This window comes from Drosophila sulfurigaster, chromosome 2L (genome assembly GCF_023558435.1).
Source record: "Drosophila sulfurigaster albostrigata strain 15112-1811.04 chromosome 2L, ASM2355843v2, whole genome shotgun sequence".
Lineage (NCBI taxonomy): Eukaryota > Metazoa > Arthropoda > Insecta > Diptera > Drosophilidae > Drosophila > Drosophila sulfurigaster.
The window spans coordinates 7,695,065-7,713,854 of NC_084881.1; the positions used below are offsets into that span (position 1 = coordinate 7,695,065).

The window sequence follows — 18,790 nt, forward strand, 5'->3', positions numbered from 1 at the left end:
GTGTGTGTCACTGTCTGAGCAGTAAATTACTAGTAAATCCAGCGTGTGCACTCAAGCCAACATTAATTTTAACTGCTGTTACTGCTACCTCAAACCATTGGCTTCCAAGTGCATATCGCTAAGTAATTGAATCAAGTTTCTTTTCTAGAAAATATGCAGACAAATTTAAGCAAGAGAAATGACAATTGTTGAGGCTATCAATGACAGCGCAGACAGTATGCGACATGATGATACCCTGTGATTTTAATGTAAGTCAATGACAAGGTTCTCCTTTATTTCAACCCATAAACAAAGTATACATGGTTACATAATATGAAATAGAAATACAAATTTAACAAATTAAAAACGTATTTAAGAAGTTGTAATAAATAACAATAACAAAGAAATCGTTTTAAAGTTAAATTTCAATTTAAGATAAGTTTAAGATAAAATTCGTTAAACTGATAAAAAATAAAAAAAATAATGAAATATTTCTTTAATACATAACCCTATATACCCCATTGGTCTTTAGAGACATTTACACAACGCATCATGTTATTCAACTTAATGCTCCAGAGCAGACAAACAATTTCGTACATCATTTCACTTTTGGCTTAACTGCTTCAAACTTGGTTGCGCATATTTAAATTAGAAGTCGAGACGCAAATTCGACGGCAACAGTTTCTCACTAGCTGTCAGACGCTTTGCCACACTTCATTTCCAATGCAATTGTGAACTAATCGTCCATGGCAAAGCGAACGTTGCGTATACGCAATGTCTGACAATGCTGACGTTGGTTTAATTAAAATTTACAACGTAAAATATGAATTGGATGTGCGTTACACGAATTGGCAGAAGCATGCGTGAACATACACATATCTTCATTAATAATAATTGTTGAATTCCATAATCACGTATCATAATTACGTTGCAACCACCGCACGGGGTTGTTGCACGTAAAAGCGGCGGTGCAGTGGCGCGTTGTAGCTGCTTCCAGGCCATTTGGTCAACTCTGTCGACTGGTAAAATCAACTTTAAAATGTGTGGCACATAATGTGGAAAATACACACACACACACATATGTATACATATATACTATATATATATAGTATATGCTGTCGCTGTATTTGTGGTCTGCGTATCGCATTGGAGCAGCTGCGTTGTTGCAGTGGCAGTGGCACAATGTCATCGTTGCCACAATGGCAACCGAGCCGCACATTGCACATTGCACAAATGGCGTGGAAATTAAATTGTATTAAGTAATAAATGTTTAAAGCTTGTGCTTCGTGCAATGTTAATGTTCATCGAGTGCAGGTTGCTGATACACAGTCGCCCTTGCAACGCACAGTGGGTCGAATTCCACACAATACAAATCAAAATAAATATAAAACTTCATTTTGCAGAATTGTCTCACAAATTGCACCACAGTGCAAAGTCTTTGCTGGCTCCACAAGACGTTAACTTGATGTTATTATTGTTATCAACGCGGGACCAATTTGACAATGAAATTTAGAAAGATGCTCAAAGGGCAGATGTAAGAACCAAAAAGCTTGTCACTCCATTGCATTGAAGCACAAATAAAAATATAAATGAATGAATATGCAATAAATATATAAAATCATTTAAAATAAGATTGTAGTTTTATATGTATTACTTTTGGTGTCCATAAATTAAATTAAACTTAAATTCAATATGCATAGAAATAAGTATTTTCAGATATCTATCAATAAACAACACTTGGCATCAAACATTTTGTTCTCTGCTATATAGAAACCACAGAAAAATGGATTATAATTCATGAACAACCCCTTTGGGACTTGTGTGAAAGCTACCCCACAATTTAACCCCTAAATAGCCCACATAAATACGCATATATGTACTGCACATATTCATATATATATATCATCAACAGTCACTTGAAATTGTGTGACCCAACAACATCAACAAAATGCCATTATAAGCATGACTGGCACAGTGAAACATTTTTTCTCTTTTTTTTTTTCTTTTTTTGTTTAAGAGCTCACTTGAGCCGAGCGTATAGAAGAGCCGACGAGTTGCTCCATTCTCATATTGCAGAAAACAAAGGCATAATTCAATTAAGTTTTCATGATGGCAAAATGCTCAAAGCCCCAGACAGACTAAGGCAGACAGAGAGGCGACTAGAGACGCACATAATTGCCTTATAAACAAGACACACAAAAAATATTGAACTCGATTAGGCGACATATCTTTGACTAAAGGATACCCTATATTAATCTCAATTGCAAATTATTTATATAATATAATTATAGGCTACGTTTATATTCAAAATTCAATATGAAAACATCAAAAATATTATATATATTTATTTTATATTTATTTTCAGCAGAGTAGCTTTATTCTACACTACAGAGTAATAAACAGTTCGCAGAACATGACTAAAAGATGCCCTATATTAATCTTAATTGCAAATTATTTACAGATAATTTTATATTCAATATTCATAAACAAGTATATTTTTCTCACAGCTCATAAACATTAATCATATTTGTTTGAGTATGAGATACCTATATTAATCTCAATTGATACAGATTAATATATATCTCAATCATTACACATATTATTATTCAATCCTAAAACATCAAAAAGCTCAGAGTAGTAGCTTCATTCTAAAGTATAGGGTAAAAAAGAGCAAACACAAAAAAAATGAAACTTACTGCATAAGCAGACAAAATGTTTTTTTTTTTTTTTAATGGCAATGCGTTCGAGCAGAACGGAAAAATGAAAATCATAGCCACAAGCAAATCAGATTCATGATAATTTTTAGGCTTGACTAACATTTTGGGTCATGAACTATGTAAAAGCGAATAATGTTGACCGGAACCCAGAAAAGCTGGGTAAAAATCTTTTAGTGAAAGTCAAAAATCAAAAAATTCAGTTAGAAACAAAAACAAGGGAAATCGGTTACTCAAAGAAAATAAACTTTGATGAATTTTTAGTTTGAAAAACTCAATTTAAGCATAAGATTTTAATTTCAATTTGTCGACTAACCCAACTGTGTCTTGACCTTTAGCAAGTCTTACATAACAAGTCGGTGTTGCACAATTTGTTACTAAAAACCTGAATGTGTAGCAAACATTTCTATGTTAATGCTGATGGAGATGGTGTCGCTGGATAATTATAATGATGACGATGATGCCACGCACTTTTACAGGAAATGTCAGTCAAGTCGAGTCAAGTTAGTCAGTGCGAATGCGACTCGATTCGGTTGGGTTCTCAGATTGGAGACCCCTGCATGGCACATAAATCACATTTAAATGAACTGAAGCGTGCCTCTGGTCTGACTTTATGCCGTTGGCCCACAATTGTTTGGTAATCGTTTTGACCAAATATTTTATGTTGAATCTCTTTTACACAGAATGGGTAAAAACCAAAAAAAGAGAAAAGCGAAAAGCGTAAATCCAACAGAAAAAAAAGAGGCAAAAAGTAAAATGGTTTCCCTGCTGCATTTGAGCAAGTGCTTGCTTTTTATGGCATTGTTTTTCTACGCTTTTCTTTTTGGTGCGCCTATTTAATTCAATTTCTACGTATTTTTTCCCCCGTCGACTGATCCAATGTATTGTTTTCAAAGTTCAAATAGAAAGAGTGCAAGAGAAGAAGATGCGAGAGAGAATCCTGAAATCCGATTTGTGGGTATTTACATTTTAATGTGGGCATTGCCAACTTGACCGAATTCTTTAGAATTCCCTAACTTTAATAAGTTAATATAACTTTTTATATATTTGCTTACTTTTCGAAATGTTAGTTACACTCTTACACTCGTTTGAATTTATAATGTGACCAGTTAGTCATGTGATACACAGACACTTTTAATTTGCTTAATGCCCCACATAAATATTTATTTTAGTGCACTTTTTTTTGATGGTTTACGCTAAAAAATATCCACATGCATTTTTTCCAATGCATAAACAAATGGCTGCAGCCAACAACATGTGATTGTTAATGCAATATATAAACAGAAATGTATCAAAAACTTTGCGCCAGAAAATAAAATGTGAAAAATATATATTGAGCAAATAAGCAAAAACTGGACTGTCGATAGACGAATGCAAATATCAAATGCACACATGTAAAATATTTTAAAACCCAGCGAAATGTAAACATAAATATATAAATATGAATAAATGTGTACAATAAGCGCGATAGTTGACAGTAAAGAACTCAAACAAGAGCAGAGCGAAATGTTTTTTACATTCAAGAGTATTCGAAAATGAAATATCCTGTAGATAATATATAAAATAATTGTTTGGAGGTAGATTGAGAAAGAGAATCGATGAGTTCATCATGATGAAATTTTTGTAAATTTGAGGAATTTGAGTGGAAAAATCAAATGCATACCCAGCTTGGGCGTACAATTTTCGCATTGACTGTGTAATTCCACTAATTACCATTGCGTCAGTTGCGATTCTGTCATTGACTTGGATTTTCCCCAAAAAACAAACCGGAAATACGAAACCACAGGCAACAGCAACAACAACAGAAACAATGTTAACAGAATTGGAAAAACCTCGCATTGTGAAGGGTAGCAAAAATATTAAGACCGCGCTCGCGTTTCCATGGCCTTGCCACATGGAACGCATATGCGTTGGCAATGTGCTGAGCATTTAAGCCACACACGAGTGCTCCATGACACATGGGACCCGGCGTTCGCATTTCAATTCTTAACACTCGACACCCCACAAATTTATAACTTGGTCAAAGAAATGCTAGAACCGACCGAAATTTCATAAGAATGAAATTTCACTCGAACTCGAACTGTGTGTATCGTGTTCAATTTGCCGTAACAGCTGATTTAATCAGTTTAAGGAAAAGAAGAACCTAAAAAGTATTTGTGTAGGGAGGGGGGGAGGGGTGGTGAACTGTGTATGGAATTTCCTTTTGTGGAAAGGAAACTTAATAAATTTCACTCTCTTTAACCCTTTTTAGGGTTTCCCGCGCTTGATTGCGTCTCGTTAATCAATTTTATGCAAATCAAGTGAACATTTTTAGTCGGGGTGAACGTTTCCTCGCTCTCATTTCGATTAATGACCGCGCAGGGGGAGGCGCAGGGGCCTTAACACTGTTGCTATAGACTTGGCGCAAAAATGAAATATTTTTGGAGCATGGGGCATAATTTTGTTAAATTGAGGAGCACGCAACTTGGCATGGCTAATGGGCAAGGCAAGGAAGGGAGAAGATTAGAAACTGATTAATAGCAAGACATAACAAGAAATTAATTAGCTTAAAATGAAATCATTAGAAACTTGTAAAGGGTTCAAGATTTTTGAAAACCCATCAAAGGCGATAGCCTTTCTCGATGCGAGAATTGATAAGACAATCACATTTAGGTATACAATGTATGAATAAATCAGAAAAATAGTAAATTTTGCAGTTCTCTAGAATTTCCACATTAATAACAACTTTTAATTAAACATCGTTTTATTTATGGAATAAGTTCATTCGGTTATTTTAGATCAGTAACCTAAGTGCCTCGTTTTCTTTCATTCAACTTTGTTCCCAAGATTGTTCATCAATCTTTTCGTAGGAAATTCTATTCAGTTTTAACAAGTAAGAAAGCTACAGTCGAGTATGCTCGACTGTGAGATACCCCATTTTGAATAAAAGCAATATATTTTGCGGTATTATTCTCAAAATTATTATACTACAAAAATACTAAAATATATTTTGGGGTATTATTAAAATATACCAAATATACTAAAAACACTAAAAATACCAAATGGTATATTAGACCCCTAGTAAAGTATTTCTTTAATAACTTCGACAATTTTATCTGATCGCAACCAAATTTTCAGGAATCATAACTACTATACTTATTATTGTATATACCAAAATTCGCAATTCTAGTTTTATAATTACGCTTGTTATTCGATTTTTTTGATTTACGGGGGCGGAAGTGGGCGTGGCAAAAATTTGAAACAAACTTGATCTGCGTGCAAACATAACAAATGCTGTCGAAAAAATTATAGCTCTATCTCTTATAGTCTCTGAGATCTAGGTGTTCATACGGACGGACGGACAGACACACAGACACACAGACGGACAGACGGACATGGCCAGATCGTCTCGGCTGTTGACGCTGATCACGAATATATATACTTTATAGGGTCGGAGATGCCTCCTTCTACCTGTTACATACATTTCCTCCCGGCACAAAGTTATAATACCCTTCCACCCTATGGGTAGCGGGTATAAAAATGTGATTAGATTTTTACTTTAAATTTGTATGACATAAAAGTGATTCACAAACAGAACTAAGGAAGTTCCTTTGCTTTACTGAATAGGTTTTTTTTGTTCGTTCGTTTTCTTTATACAAAGAACAACTCAAGGGGACATTCCTTCAGTTTTCCTTGAACTATTCGATAACCAAAATGTAATTTTGCTTCCCACACATATTGAACATATCATATTTTATTCGAATTTTTATATGGCTTGACTTTCGCTGGAAATTTAATTCGATACCTTATCAGAGACCAACATTCATAGGAATATCCAAATATTTCAGCACTCAAACCGCAAGCCTGTCGATATATTGTCATTCATTCATTCATTCATGGGTATGGGTATAATAAAAACAACAACAACAATTATTAACAGCAATCAGTTTGCGTGGTGTGCACACAATGAGCCCTAAAGCAAGAAAGAGAAAAAAAAGCGTCGCGTCGCCAGATACAGAAACACCGATTCAGCTACAGATACAGATACAGCGACTGTTTGTTAGAGACACCGAGACATCGCTAGACTGCCAGCCCTCCCCCTCTCTCTCTCTTGCTTGCGCTGAAAACGACTATAAGCATAATGAGCGGCATTAAAACTAATGAAAATAAACTTTGGCACACACAGCTGCAGACAAGAAACGCAGCCACAGCCACGCACACACACACACACACATACACACAATGCCCAAAAAAGCGCGCAGCACAAAAAGTCGACGTCTCCTCAGTTGAGTTCAGTTCAACTCAACTCAGCTCAGCGACATCAGCAGCAAGCAGCAGAAACAGTAGCAACAGCAACAGCAGACACAATAAAAATAAAAGCAAAATGCCAAAAAGCCCCCTTAAACCTCTCCGCAAGATATATAGAGCTGTATGCTGGCCATGTTTGCTACCCTTCTTCTTCGTCTTCTTCTTCTTCTTCCGGCAAGCATAACCCCGAAGAATAAGAAAATTGCGAGACAGACAGAAAAGTGGGAAAACGCATAAAGACGAAAGCATCGGGCAGAAGAACAATGAAGTGGCAGCCAACAGCAGCGAAATTGCGTGCAAAGAGCACAGCAAAGATGTTATAAACAAATCAAACACGACTTTTGTATTCCCTTTTTAGCTATACAAAAAAAAAAACACATTTTTGCAAAGCTCTTTCTTGAGTCACATTCAAATTAGATTTACAGCGAAAGTTATAGATATTTGCGAAGTAGAATAAAAACTTTTATAAGACTGTATTGATGCTCTTAAAGTTTCATATACCCTCATTATTGTAGTGTATGCGCTGCCTTGGTCTCAAAGTTAAAGATACACAACAAACTGAAAGATACATTGAAAAGTAATTTTTTTTTTCTTTGTATTTGTTGATGGGCAAAAGTTTTGCTGACTGCACGTGAAACTATTTGGCGCCAGTTTGCTTAAAATGAAAATGAAATACATTTATTAATGTGCTCTCTCTATCTCTCTCGCTCCCTCCCAGCTGAAGTACAAAAGAAGATGTGTTGACTGCTCTCGCACACACACACACACACACACACACACCTTTGATGCGGGTGTGTTGTTGTGTATCTTTTGGCCAAGAAAATGTATCGGTGAGTGGCAAGAAAATGAATGCACATAATTTCCCCTTGTGTTGTTGTGTTAAATGAATGTCGCTGAACAGCTGTCTGCACTTGAGTGCCAAATGCTGTAGAGTTGATATCCTGCAATATTGGAGTGTATTCGGAATTAATCAAATATTAAATATATTCTTAGTAGAGCGTATATTAAAGTCGATCAGACCCGTTTGTAACAGATACTCGTCGTATTTTTTCCACATTCGCATCTAAGAGTCTGTGCATAATGTATCTGCAGCCTCACGATGTCCGATGTTTGTTTGTGTTTTGGCTCGTAACTCGACTTGACTTTCATTATTTGTTCCTTTTTCGGCCTGCCCTTCTATTCCCTTTTGCTTTGCTTTGCTATCCTCGCTCTCTCTGCATTCCATTTCGCATTCTAGCCAAAGTTTTATGCCTTTGTCTGTCTGCCTTTCTGTTTGTTTGCCGTCTTGGTTTGTTTATTTGTTTATCTGCCTGTCTGTGGCTTACCGCGCGTTGCTTTAATAATTTAATTAAATTTTTTTATTTTCCCCTTTGTGTGCGTCTATGTGAAAGAGAGAGACTGCGCTGTTGTATGTGAGGCACTTTGATTGTTATTTCGGTCATTTGGCATAATGAGGCGGCATAATTTGCACATAAAAGCTAATTTAGGCGCATTTTTAGTTGGCATCTTGGGTTTCCTTATTGAATTACATATACAGTATAATTTAGCAGACTCATACACACACACATGCAGTGAGTGTGTCTCTTAGCTGATTGTGTAATCTGATCAAAGTGTAAACCTTTTTGCCACACTTCCCACGCTGCCATCGAATTGAGCCAAATAAATGAAATTGTGTTTACCTCTGAGGCAATTTAGATGTCAAATATGAAAATTTATAATGTCTTGATTGGGAAAAGCTTTTATTAAAGCAAGTCCATAAAATATATTACACATCATTTGCTTTTGCAATATTTTGTAATATATTTAATGTTTGCTCATGGAAGTGTCTCTCGAATCAACCCAATGACAAAAAATGGAGAAACGAAAATATGTGTAATAAATTTGGCTGTCAATTGCTGTTACTTTTGAGCCATCCACCATAAAATGTTGACTGTTTATTACATCCACTCCACGCATTAGACACTCCTGAGGCTGACACTGAGTCTGAGTAACCACAGTTACGCATCCGATGGCACTTAATTCAAATACAATTGCCAGGATAACCAAAGCAACGCAAAAGTTGCCCCTTTTTATGCTGGCTGACATTTCTCGCCCCCTCGCATAAACGACAAACAATAAAATGAAAATATCACATTTCAAATTTGGTTTCTTTTTTTTTGTTTTCGTGGGGGGATCACACAGAAATATTGCAATTTGCGAGCAACTGACGGTTATGTCGCGTTCTCCCCCACACATGATGTTACCTGTCACGGTAACGACGCACACGTGTAGGCTGCCCCCTTCCCTTCCCCTCTCTCTCAGCATCCGCTGCGGGGGCGTGGCAGAGTGCTATTTACAACAAGTCACGCCCTTTTATTAAAGCTACTCATCAATTGTGAAGAACCCTTGCGCTTGACACATGCAGGCAGCTTAAAGGATTTATCAGCAAAGTATTTCGCAGATAACTGAAAGAAATATATGGCGATATCTATGCGTGAGTGTGTGTGTGGGTATATGTGTCAGGTGGAGGACAATACATGTCAACTAGCATTGCATTTCGAGTGCTGACTGTTACACATTTGCAGCTAGATAGATGCGCATGTATGTATCTGTCAGATACAATACAAATAGCTCGGGATATTGGGCCAGCAGCAACACCAACAGTAGGAACAGCAGTCAATCATACGTGGAAATCGAAAAAATGGGGCTAGAAAATGGGGCGTGTGCCAGTGACAGTGTGAGCTTTGTTTGTAAGTTTCGCCAGTTTGTTTGTTTGTTTGTCTGTTGCACTTGACACGTACTGCAAATAAAACCAAGAAGAAACAAGCAAAACTCTCGATACTGTTTGGGGGCAGAGAGGGAGGGGCAGAGAGAGTTGGTCTCTTTGTTTTACAACTGAACTGTGAGGCGATTGCCATTGTCTTCATTTGTACTCCGCTCCGCTCCCCCATTGTATGATTTATGACAAATTGCTCCAGCACCATATCGCATTCTCATATTCTCATATATTATACTATATATATAACAATTTATTTATATACAAGCACATACATATGTATGTACATATGTAGTATGTAGCTTTGCTAAACGGCAGCCGACAGCTGCTTATCAAATAAAAATATTAAGCAGTGGCAGCTGAGCTTCAAAATTTCCCTTGTGGTTTGCCACAATCAGAATGTCAGCTCAATAATTGGATACGTTTTAGAATGTATGTGTGTGTGTGTGTGTGTGGTTGTGAATAAGTCTGTCGTATTTGTGTGTATGTGTATTTAAGTCAATTAGTGTATGGACTTTTGCTTGCATGACGAATCGCCAATGTTTCTACACTTATTTCAAGTTAACATTGAGCCGAGGGGAAAACCTCGCAACTTATAGATACTCGTAATTGTTATGACAATAATTATACCCTGCAAGCTGTGTCTTGCTTTGAGTAATTCTTCACGCTTTATAAGCAATACTTTACAAATTAATCTAACATACTAATATTAGTCAACTTTAAAATTGAACAAGTGAGAAAGCTTCAGCTAAGTGTGCTCGATTGGGAGATACCTACAAACCGTTTTTAATAAAACCATATTCTAAAAAATATACCAAATTTGAATACCAAAAATACTGCAATATACTTAAGGCTATATTTGGTATATCGATGCTCGACAGTGAAATACCTACTACATATTTTCAATAAAACCATATTTAAAAATATATACCAAATTTAAATACCAAAAATACTGCAATATAATAAAGGCTATATTTGGTATATCGATGTTCGACTGTGAGATACCTTCTACACATTTTCAATAAAACCATATTTTTAATTATATACCAAATTAAAATACCAAAAATATAAATTGGTATGATAATTAGTATATCGAGACTGTGAGATGCATACTATATATTTTTGGTATTTTAAAATACCATAAATTGTTTTTAAAAAATATACCTAACGCTGTATTTGGTATAGCGATGTAGTACATTCAAAATATACCATACAAAATATTGTACAAAATGTACACTACATTGCATATATTCTAAGCCAAGAACTCCCAAGACATTTATTGTCATTTTAACTTTAATTACTTGGCTAATGATATCACACATCAAATTACAGTCGGTATTTAGATGCAAATCACGAGTATAACTTTAAGTAATTAGTAATTTAAAATACATTTTGTTTTGATTTTGCATTATTCAAACACAATTATTACGTCTTGAAAAAATTGCATGTGATTTGTATAAACACTTTTTTCTTGCCTTTAATTTATTCAAATGACAACAATAATTACAAATCACATCATTTGCACATTTATTTATAAAAAAGTGCAATAATTTAATGCTCAATACCACAATTGCTCTTTTTCAACTCCATTGTGAAATATATAACATATTGCCAGATGCATTTCACAGGAATAATGGGACAATAAACTGTCTGAACTTTGTAATTTATTGAATGAATTAGATGATTAAACTATTGTCAATCGTATTATATGCATGAATTATTTATGCTTTTTCATACAAGCATTTTTCTTAGTGCGTTTACCTTTGTTATAGTTGTCATAAATAACCTTAATCTTTTCAATCTATGTCCCCCTGGTCGTTTATTCAATGCTGTCACAACAGATTTAGCGTTGCTTACTTTTCATTCAAAACATTTGCCAAATTGCAAAAAGTAAAAGGTTGCTTAAAATTCGTTGAAATTAAAAATAAAGTTGCAAATAAAACTGAGCAGGAAAAAACAAGGTAACAAATTTATTCGAGTTTTTACGCAAACATTTATTGCACTCATTTATTTATATATATTTGTACTCATCTTAAAAAAGGTGTGCATTCAATTTTATTGCACACGTTTAATGGAATGATTTGAATCGAGATTGAGATTGAAAACTTCTTCTGGTATTACGCATCTGAAAAGTCTTTGAAGAGTCACCAAGAGTCAACTTGCAACTTGAATGATTCATGCTGTGCATAAGAAAGTTTAACTGAGAACTCAATGACAAAAACAAAACCGAATAAAAATACAAACGAAAAGAAGCGATGAAGATAGAGATAGAGATGGAGATGGAGAAAAACAAGACGAGTTTACAAAGTGCCAGCAAGAAGTGGAAGCAGTCTGATAAGTTAAACGAGTATTTGCGCTTAGTATCGCAGAGAGTCTCGGTATCTGAAACTGTTGCTCTTGCTGTATTTACGTGTTGTATTTGTTGCGCTTCCGTTGTGGTCACTTGGTCAAGATGCGAGACACAGACGTAGGCGAAGGCGAAGGCGAATGCGAAGTTGAAGTCGTAGTCGAAGGCAGATGCCAGATAAGCGGAGCGTGAGAGCCAAAGAGACAGCAGCTCCAGAGGGAAAGGGACAGATAGAGCAACAGAGAGATGACTGCCGGACGCTGTCTACTTTGTATCTGTATCTGAATTTGTATCTGTATCTGTATCTGTATCTGTTGCTCAGCATGTTTTTCATATGGTATCTCTCAAAAGATTATTGGCGCTGCCCATGCAACATACAAACATACATACATACATATGTACACACATATAAGTACACACTTATAGTCGCCGATATTCAAGACGTTGACCTTTCGCTTGATTCGACTCAAAATAAAACAAACAGAGCACACATTTCGTCCACAATGCGAAATTTTCTTTTGCTTTTTTAGATTAGCCGGCAACGAGTGGATTAACCGGTTTTTACATGGTTTACAAAGGTTGTCGTTGTTGTCGTTGGTCTTCTCTCCTCTCCTTTCTTCTCCTTTGTTGTTTTTGCTTCACACTGCTAATTAGCTGAGTAGTTGTAGCTGTTGTATTGTATGTTTGTTTGTATGTATGTTAGTTGGCTGTTGCCCGCCCGTATTTTGTAATGCTTGGCCAACAAATTAAGGGAAGTGGCTTTTAATTGCCGCACTACATAATTTATTTAGTATTTTGGGGCTGTTGTAATGTTCTTCTATATGGTGACTCGTATTTGGAGCACAGTGAAAAGGGTTCCTTTTGACTTTTTTCGAAGGAATATTCAAAGTGCTTTTCCGTTTAATTAAGTTCAAACTGTTGAACATTTCAATTTGTTGCTTAATTGATGGCAAAACAGTTTCTGGGTTTACCTAATGAATTACTTTAGTTATTCTATATGGTAAAATTAAGGTATTTATATATATTTCATTTACAAACTATAAATATTCATTTATATTTTATTCCTATAATAATAAATAAACACAATAAATGCTATATTCTTGATATAAATATGAATCATTTATCAATTTTTTATTTAATTGAAATTAATGATTGAAATTCAAAATTTAGTATTGCATTTCACAACATCTTTTTATGAAAACAAATTTATTTTGTATTTCTAGGAACTTTGCTTGTTGGAAATAAAACAAGCTTAAAGGATCTCTATTTATAAATGGACATTTACACACACGCACACAGAAATATCTTTATTGTTGTTCCTCCCTCTAAAAGCGAGCACTTGAAAGCAAGCACAACCCACAACAATTCAAAATGAACAATAATAACAAAACATGGGTAGAACGGAGGACATCACAAATGGCCGAGACCCATAGACAATAACATTGAAATAAATGCTCAATCATGCAGAAATTAAGTTAACATTTTCATAAAAGCAACGCGAGTACAACAAAAATAATTACGCACACTGTGCAGAGGCGTTGCTGTGATAAGGGGTGAACGGGGGGTGGGGGTGGGGACGAGGGAGGCATTTTGTGTGGCGGAGTGAGGGGAAATGTGGAGAGGGGCGGCCTCGCTTTGGTACTCTTATAATTTTAGTACCCACTTTCCTAATTATTTGCCATTGTTCTTTGTTCGCTTTTCTTCTTTTGGCGTCGCTTCTTAGCGACTGCATTTAATCGCTTTGTGTGTGTGTGTGTGTGTGTGTGTGTGTGTGAGTGTGTGTAAAGGGCAGAAGAGATTTATGAGGAGGGATTTCATTTATTCGGGGAGCTTTATGGGCAATTTGGGGGGAAGAGAAGGAAGCTAGCTACTCATATGCTTCATTTTGCGTAGACTCATTGAATTAAATTTGCCTTAAATGAAAATTATTAGAATGATTTACGTTTAGGGTTCACATTACAAGCTTTCGATAGTTTGTATTCAAAGTAACGATAGTTTTCAAACTATCGATAACTTAGAAACCAAAGAAATAAATTGTCAAAGAAAATATTGTGTTCTCTATGATAAGTGTTTAATTTTTTTGTACTATTAAAACTTGAATTTTAGTTTATAATTATTTAAAGTTACCTTTCCCGAACTTTTTATAATTTTTGTAATTTTGTAATAGTTTGTATTTTTAATATACTTTTTAAAAACGTTTGACTTCCTTATTCCTGTCTTTATTTCTGTGTAAGATAAGTTAACTTCTATTAGACATGATCAAGAATTAAACGAACGTAGTTGATTTGATCACAACTTCACTAAATACTCCACAATAAAAGTTCAGAAACTCTAAACCCGCCTTTGAGGTGGAACAATGACTTCGTTTTGTTAGCCCGCAGGTGTCAAGGTCTCGACTAAGTAGCATAAGAAAGAACCAGTTGTTGCCTCTTAATATTCAAGCACAAATACACGCAGATCGTTATCTAATATATACACATTTTATTGCTCATGTATGCGCAATACATTTATGTATAAGCTCCAACTAATTCGCTCGACTCTCCGCACCCGGCATGAAACTGAAACTCTTCGAAATTCGAGTTGAATCAACACTTTGTGGAATGAGTCACAGTCACACACACAACAACAGTTTGCTGAGACACCGCCATTTGTGTTGTGAAATCTTTAGAAGACAAGTTTTTGCTAAGCTTTTATTTTTCTGTGATCGTTAGAGGGAGCTAATGTGATCGATTAAAATGCATCAATCAATAGGTTTGACCTTCCACTGTTAGATGCTAATCAATGTGAATTTAATTAAAGATTTAATCTATAAATGAAATGCCATAATTGTGTACTCACCATTTACGATGATAATGAAAATGATCGACATGAAAACCATATTTAATCCACATGTTGATGACATTATATCCAAATGGAATCCAACGTGTCGAAATGCTTAAAATCCTCAAAGCAAAAGCTCTTTCCTTTAGCTTTAATTGTAGCTGTTGTTTTTGTTTTGTTGCTTTAGGCTTTTTGGCAGTGGATTTATTAGATTATTAGAGTGGTTGTTGTTTTCTTTTTTTTTCTTTCTCGATTAATCCCGACTACCCGACTACTGATTGCAACTATATTTTGCACCTAAGACATGGCTTTCATAATTTACCAAATTCGCACCATTAAATTTTACACGCTTCTTTTTTAATTTTTTTTGCACGCACGACTTGCCACTATTTGATATTTTATTATTTTTACGATTTTCTTTTTCTTTTTTTAGGTATTATTTTTTATTTGATTTTATTTTTACACCCGTCACGTACACTATAAATCTACGTAATATGATTTACGATTTTTATGCATTACTTTTTACTGCTCTTCTTTATTTTTATTATTTCGCGCGCGTGGAAAACATAATTGAAATGAAAAAATCGAAATAAAACCAAATTATAAAACTCACTCAAAACTCACAACTTAAAATGGTGTTGTTGTTGGAGTTGCTGTTGATGATTTTGTTTTTGCTTTGTAACAGTAGAAGTTGTTGTTGCTGCTGGGGCTGGAAGAAGAAGCGATAAAAGAAAGACGTAAACGGAGTGTTGAGAATGCAGCAGCTGTTGCTTGTGTGTGTTATTGTTGTTGCCGTTCTTGTTGGTCTCAAGACTTTAGCTTATGATGTAGTATGAAAGCGAGAGAGAGAGCGAATAAGCGTTGAGCATTTTTGTGGTACTTGAAATAATAATGGTTTAAATATTTTATAATTAGGAACGAGCTCAACAAAAGCAGTACACACATTAGCCTCCCCGCTCTCCCTTCGCGACACATATAAAGAAATTAACAACGAGTGCAAAACACTGAAACATGAACATAAATAAACACTCAACACATAACAGAGAATTCACTCAAATTCACAAACAGAGCGCGCGCGCGCAGCATTGGGAGAGACTCATACGAAAGAAGTGAGAGAGCATTTAACGAGAGCGCAAACTCGTTGAAATTGCATAGAATTTCAATGAGTGCGCTTGTATTTTGTTATTGTCGCAGAGACCAACCAAATAAACAAGAAAACAACACACACACACACTCATAGGCATGATTAACAGCAGCCGTTATAAACAAACATTTTTAATTGCATTTATTAGGTGTGATTTTAGTATTTATTCGAAATTTCATTTGCATTTCACAGTTTCACTAGTGCTAATTAAACTTTGTTATGCCGCATTTCTCATTCTCTTCTTTCATATACCCGCTGAAGAGCATTCACATACATGTACACGAATACACACACTTGCATACTTACATGTTTGCTTATGCTTTGTGTACGTTGTTCTCTTGTGTGTTGTTGTTGTTGGTGTTTTTGTGCGCGCATTAAATGCGTTGAAATGCAGCCATTTTGTCTTGCAATTGGCACTCACGCTCTCCGGCTGTTGCTTTCGTTTATTATTATGGAGTCGCAAGCACACAGCGATTGCTAAGATTGGCGTTGCATTAGCATATTATTATTATTATTTTTGTTGTATTTAATAAGCTTTTTATATGAATTTGGAAAACCAACACAAGCACAAAACACGCGACGCAACGACGAGTCACCCACGGCAGTTCTTTCGAAGATTCTTCCGAACCGACACACGTCCGACACGCTCAAAGGTTTTTTTTGGACTCAAGAGAGAAACATGCAAACAACACGTTTACCCTCACCCTCTGTTAAACTTACAGATTCTGCTCTCCACTTAACAGCGTCGTTGCTGACTGTTGTTTTGCGTGCACGTTCTGTAAATTTCCTATTGCCATGTTAATTGTGTGTACACACGCAAAAGCTGATTGCTATAAGCCCTTTGTTTTGTCTAATTGATTGAGATTACTTTTAATATTTTAACATTGCACTGCTCTATTATTTATTGTTATATTCCACACCAAGTTTATTAATCAATTTTTAAAGGTAACACTATAATACATATAAGGGCTTGGAGTAATATTTTTTTTATAGAAATAATGCCTTACTTCGGTTGGTCACACAGCAGCATTCAGTCAACCCTGTGAAATTGAACAATTGAATTTGAGTAGCTTGGCATTGCCATTGTAGAAATTATTGAAATTTACGAAACAAATATAAAAATAAACGAGTGAAAGTAATTTAAAAACATTTAACGTCATGGCGCAAATTTGGCTGGACAACGAGAACGCCGGAGTTAACGGTAAGTAATACAAAAAGGCGATAGTGTCAAATAAAAATGCGAATTTTATTTCTTACATTTTTGGCGCGTAGTTTTCCCAAGATCGAACAGAAAAACTAAGCAGACATCGTTGCTGGGCAACAACAATGCACTGCTGCAATCGGGCAAGAAGAATGTGCTCAGCTCGCTGGACAATGTGATAAACAACAACAAAGCAAACATCACGCCATTTAAAGGCAACAATAACAATCAAATATGGCGAAAGAGCTGCGCCCCAAAATTGTCGCTTTGCAAGGAAACACTGCAAAAACAAATGCGAAAGCAAATCACAAAGGATTCGCCTCCTTTAAACGATGTCGAATGCGAGTCAAAGGGTCAGGAGATTGTGGCTGAGAAGAAGGAGGAGAATGTCGATTTTGATCTGTTCGATTTTATGGACTTTCCCAGCTCAAAATGTCTTAACAATTGTCATCAGCGTGAGTTTAATTTTCTAGTTGCAATATATATTTTTTTTTTTTTAGCAGTTTGCATAAATACGTAAGCAAATCGGAAAACGAATTTCACGATAAAAATTACCTTATATAGTAGATAAGTTGTAAGTGAAACTGAAAGGATCTAATGATCTCAATAGAGATAAAACTAAGAGTTGACTTGAAAATGCAACAATAAAGTTTAATTTATTTTAATAGTTAACATATAGTTTAAAGATGTAATTAAAGCTGCAAGAATCTAATTTTTCACCTCAAAAGTTAAGTTAGTAAGCGGTTAAGAATTAACTTTTATCTTAAGATTAAACTTATACAAAAATCGAATTTATTTCTTCATCCGCTTAATTTAATCGATATGTGTTCAACTAATGTCTAAAAATTCTTTTGTAGCCGCCTCGTTTAATTGGCAGGAGCCTGAACCATTGTTGAGCGAAGATCTCATCGAAAAATTACTTAATTATTCACCAGCATTTGAAAAAAGATGATGTAAATTATGATAATGAAATTCCTCTGTATCCGGATGATGATCTGGAGCTAGAATATAATGATGATTACAAAGACACTTCTCTTGATTTATTAGACGATGCTGCACCGCCTTTGCCAGCTATATTTGAGGACGATTTTGATCTATTTTAATGTAGCCATAAGACTTTAGTTTTACATTTTAAATTCAGTTAAGTTTATATTTCAATTGTTAGCTATTACTAAATGTGCGTGAATTATACTAATTTTACTTTTTTGTTCATGTCTTAAAATGTCTTTCGATATGCAAAAACTTCAGGGATAGCTTAGAATATAAGTCGCATAAATGTGTAGTTATTAATCTAACGGTTGCCTTTGTTAACAAAATGATAAATGTCATTCTTGCACGATAATAATAATATATCAATGAACTAAAAGTGAATCTATATTTTCGATAAGCAGCACTTTTAGTTATTTATGAGACGAATTGTGTTATTGTGCTGTAATGAAATGCAAATGTAATTCAAATAAAATAGAATATTTAATTAGGATAATACTCAGAACATTTATTTTATTAATTGGAAAAGAGTTGTCTTTAATCTTTCAAACGAAAG

At 35.1% G+C, this 18,790-nt stretch overlaps 2 protein-coding genes across 2 annotated transcripts in view; one reads left to right on the forward strand and one right to left on the reverse strand.

Moving 5' to 3' along the window:
• LOC133844864 (disintegrin and metalloproteinase domain-containing protein 10) overlaps positions 1 to 16,725 on the reverse strand; it is a 140,460-nt gene extending 123,735 nt beyond the window's left edge. The window contains 2 exon segments of the mRNA XM_062279142.1: positions 14,921 to 15,611; positions 16,353 to 16,725. Coding sequence (XP_062135126.1) covers positions 14,921 to 14,984 — 64 coding nt within the window. The 5' untranslated portion in view covers positions 14,985 to 15,611; positions 16,353 to 16,725.
• A 344-nt stretch (positions 16,726 to 17,069) lies between these two features.
• LOC133844977 (uncharacterized) lies at positions 17,070 to 18,783 on the forward strand. The gene is made up of 3 exons (XM_062279280.1): positions 17,070 to 17,247; positions 17,319 to 17,702; positions 18,105 to 18,783. The coding sequence occupies exons 1-3, from the start codon at positions 17,205 to 17,207 to the stop codon at positions 18,197 to 18,199; spliced, it is 522 nt and encodes a 173-aa protein (XP_062135264.1). The 5' UTR covers positions 17,070 to 17,204; the 3' UTR covers positions 18,200 to 18,783.
• The last annotated feature ends 7 nt before the right edge of the window (positions 18,784 to 18,790 follow it).

Excerpts from the sequence above, each read along its gene's own strand:
- LOC133844977 (XM_062279280.1), top strand. The coding sequence starts at position 17,205 with ATGGCGCAAATTTGGCTGGACAACGAGAACGCCGGAGTTAACG. Across the intron at positions 17,248-17,318 it reads CGAGAACGCCGGAGTTAACG|TTTTCCCAAGATCGAACAGA; the intron begins GTAAGTAATACA and ends TTTGGCGCGTAG. Across the intron at positions 17,703-18,104 it reads TCTTAACAATTGTCATCAGC|CCGCCTCGTTTAATTGGCAG; the intron begins GTGAGTTTAATT and ends ATTCTTTTGTAG.